This window comes from Manacus vitellinus, unplaced genomic scaffold (assembly GCF_001715985.3).
Source record: "Manacus vitellinus isolate BGI_N305 unplaced genomic scaffold, ASM171598v3 scaffold_148_pilon, whole genome shotgun sequence".
NCBI lineage: Eukaryota > Metazoa > Chordata > Aves > Passeriformes > Pipridae > Manacus > Manacus vitellinus.
In genome coordinates, this window is record NW_021939057.1 from 80550 (window position 1) to 83002 (window position 2453).

The following is a 2453-nucleotide window of genomic DNA, read 5'->3' on the forward strand; positions in this document are numbered from 1 at the left end:
CGTCCTGTTCAGCACCTCTGTGGCCTTGGCACCCACCAACACCCCCATCCACCTCCAGGTACCGGCCCCTCTCCCAGGGGAGGGGGCTGCACCTGCTCATTCTCCCCCTGTGGGACACCCGTGCTGGGCTGGGCTGGTCCCAGGGCAGCCACCCTGCCTGGCTCAGGGGGCTGAGGGGGGCCGTTCTCTGCCCCCAGGTCCTGTCTCTGCCCATCGTGGTCATTGTCCACGGGAACCAGGACAACAACGCCAAAGCCACCGTGCTGTGGGACAACGCCTTCTCCGAGATCGTGAGTGCTGGGACCCAGGGCTGGGTGGGCTTTGGAGGGGGGAGGAACGGCCTCAAACTGGAATGGGAGCCCTGGCACTGTGTGGGACAGGCAGGGGGGGTCCTGTCCTGATGCCCCCCTGCCCGGCCACAGGAGCGGGTGCCCTTCGTGGTGGCCGAGCGGGTGCCCTGGGAGAAGATGTGTGACACCCTGAACCTGAAGTTCATGGCAGAGGTGCAGACCACCAAAGGGCTCCTCAAGGAGCACTACTTCTTCCTGGCCCAGAAGATCTTCAATGACCACAGCGCCAGCCTCGAGGACTTCCAGAGCCGCAACGTCTCCTGGGCCCAGTTCAACAAGGTGACTGGAAGGGCTGGCCAGGGTGGGCAGGGGCCAGCATAGCCCTGGGGAGCCTCATGGCCTCTCTCTGCCCCAGGAGATCCTCCCTGGTCGGGGATTCACCTTCTGGCAGTGGTTTGATGGAGTCCTCGACCTCACCAAGAGATGCCTCAAAAGTTACTGGTCAGACAGGTGGGTGCCTCAGGACTGGGCCTGGGGGGTCCTGGTCCCAGCCCGCCACCCTGGGGGGGTCCTGGTGCCACTTTCCCATCTGTGCACCCCCTCTAGGCTCATCATTGGCTTCATCAGCAAGCAGTACGTCTGCAAACTGCTGAGCACGGAGCCGGACGGGACCTTCCTGCTCCGCTTCAGCGACTCCGAGATCGGGGGCGTCACCATCGCCTACGTCACCCGGGGCAAGGACGGTGAGACGGGGGGCAGGTGCTGGGAAGGGGGGGGTCCCTGTGGCCTGGAGGTGTGATGCTGGAGCCCTGTGCTGTGTCTGCCCTCGCTCAGGCTCCAGCCAAGTGGAGAACATCCAGCCCTTCTCTGCCAAGGACCTCTCCATCCGCTCCCTCGGCGACCGCATCCGGGACCTGGGGCAGCTCCGCAACCTGTACCCCAACACCCCCAAGGACCAGGCGTTCGGGAGCCACTACAACAGTGAGAGGGGGGAGCTGGGGTGGGCCCCGGGCTGCCCCTTTGCACCCCAGCGATGCTGCTGGGGGGGTCTGGGGTCTCACCCGGGCCATCCCGGGGCTCGTGGGGGCGGCCGGTGCTGGCAAAGAGGGTTGGCAGGGCATGGCCAGGGCGGTGCCTCACGGGTGCTTCTCCTGCCCGAGCAGAGGAGCAGACGGGCAAGGACGGCCGGGGCTACGTCTCCACTGCCATCAAGATGACGGTGGAAAGCGAAAGGTGGGTGGGAGGCCGTGGCTGTGCCAGGGGTGTGTGCACGTGGGACGGGGTTTGCACAGACCCCCGGCCAGCCCGAGCCTCCCCCTGGGCAGGGCCATCCCTGAAAGGGCAAACCAGGGCTGTGCTGGGGAGCGAGGAGCCCCCGTGGGCACCCCGAGCTGTGCTGGGGCACGTCTGTGTGCCCACCACCCCCTGAGCACAGCCCCTGGCACAGGCACCCCTTTGGAGCCTGGACCTGGCAGTGCTGATGGGGACAATGTGCTCTTGCAGGGACCAGGAGCCCCCGAGCTCCATGGGGGCCCCCCCAGCCCCGATGTTCCCTGTGCCTGTGCCACAGCCCGAGAGCCTGCAGCCACTGCCAGGCTCCCTCTGGTGAGTGCCAGTGCTGGGCAGGGCCAGGCCTGCTGGGGTGGGGAGTGGGGGCTGTGGCAGAGCCCCCCCCTCAATCTGAACCCCTCGGTGTCTGCACTGCAGCCCCCCCACTCCCTTCTGCCCCCAGCCCGTCCCCCCGGGCTACCCTGAGAGCAACATGAACGTGATGGTCCCTGACAGCCTCACCCCCTTCCCCAGGTAGGAGCGGGGCTGGGTTAGGGTGGGGGGACCATGGTGAGCCCCCACGACCCCCAGGCAGGGTCAGGGGGTGTTTCCCCCACTCTGAGTGTCCCTCCTCTCCACAGGACACCTCCAATTCTCCCACCCTCCCTGAGTATGGACCCTGCACTGCCCCTCTGCCAGGACCCCACCTTCGGGAACCCTGGGTAAGACCTGGCACGTGGCTGGAGGGGGCACCTTGCCCTGCACCCCCTTCTCCCTCCCACCTGGGCACACAGACCTGGAGGGACCGTCCCCAGCTGACCAGTGCTCCCAGTGCTCTGCACTACTGGTGCTTCCTGGAGGAGACCCACACCAGCCCCCCCCGACCAAGCACTG

General features: G+C 66.9%; 1 protein-coding gene across 1 annotated transcript; it reads left to right on the forward strand.

The window, feature by feature from the left end:
* Position 1: 1 nt before the first annotated feature.
* STAT6 (signal transducer and activator of transcription 6) lies at positions 2 to 2297 on the forward strand (the record flags this gene model as incomplete). The annotated part of the gene is made up of 10 exons (XM_029958183.1): positions 2 to 58; positions 198 to 290; positions 423 to 629; positions 706 to 800; positions 897 to 1033; positions 1125 to 1271; positions 1454 to 1523; positions 1794 to 1895; positions 1998 to 2093; positions 2201 to 2297. Coding segments are annotated over 10 exons (1089 nt in total), but the record flags the coding sequence as incomplete, so codon positions are not given.
* Between the last annotated feature and the right edge of the window lie 156 nt (positions 2298 to 2453).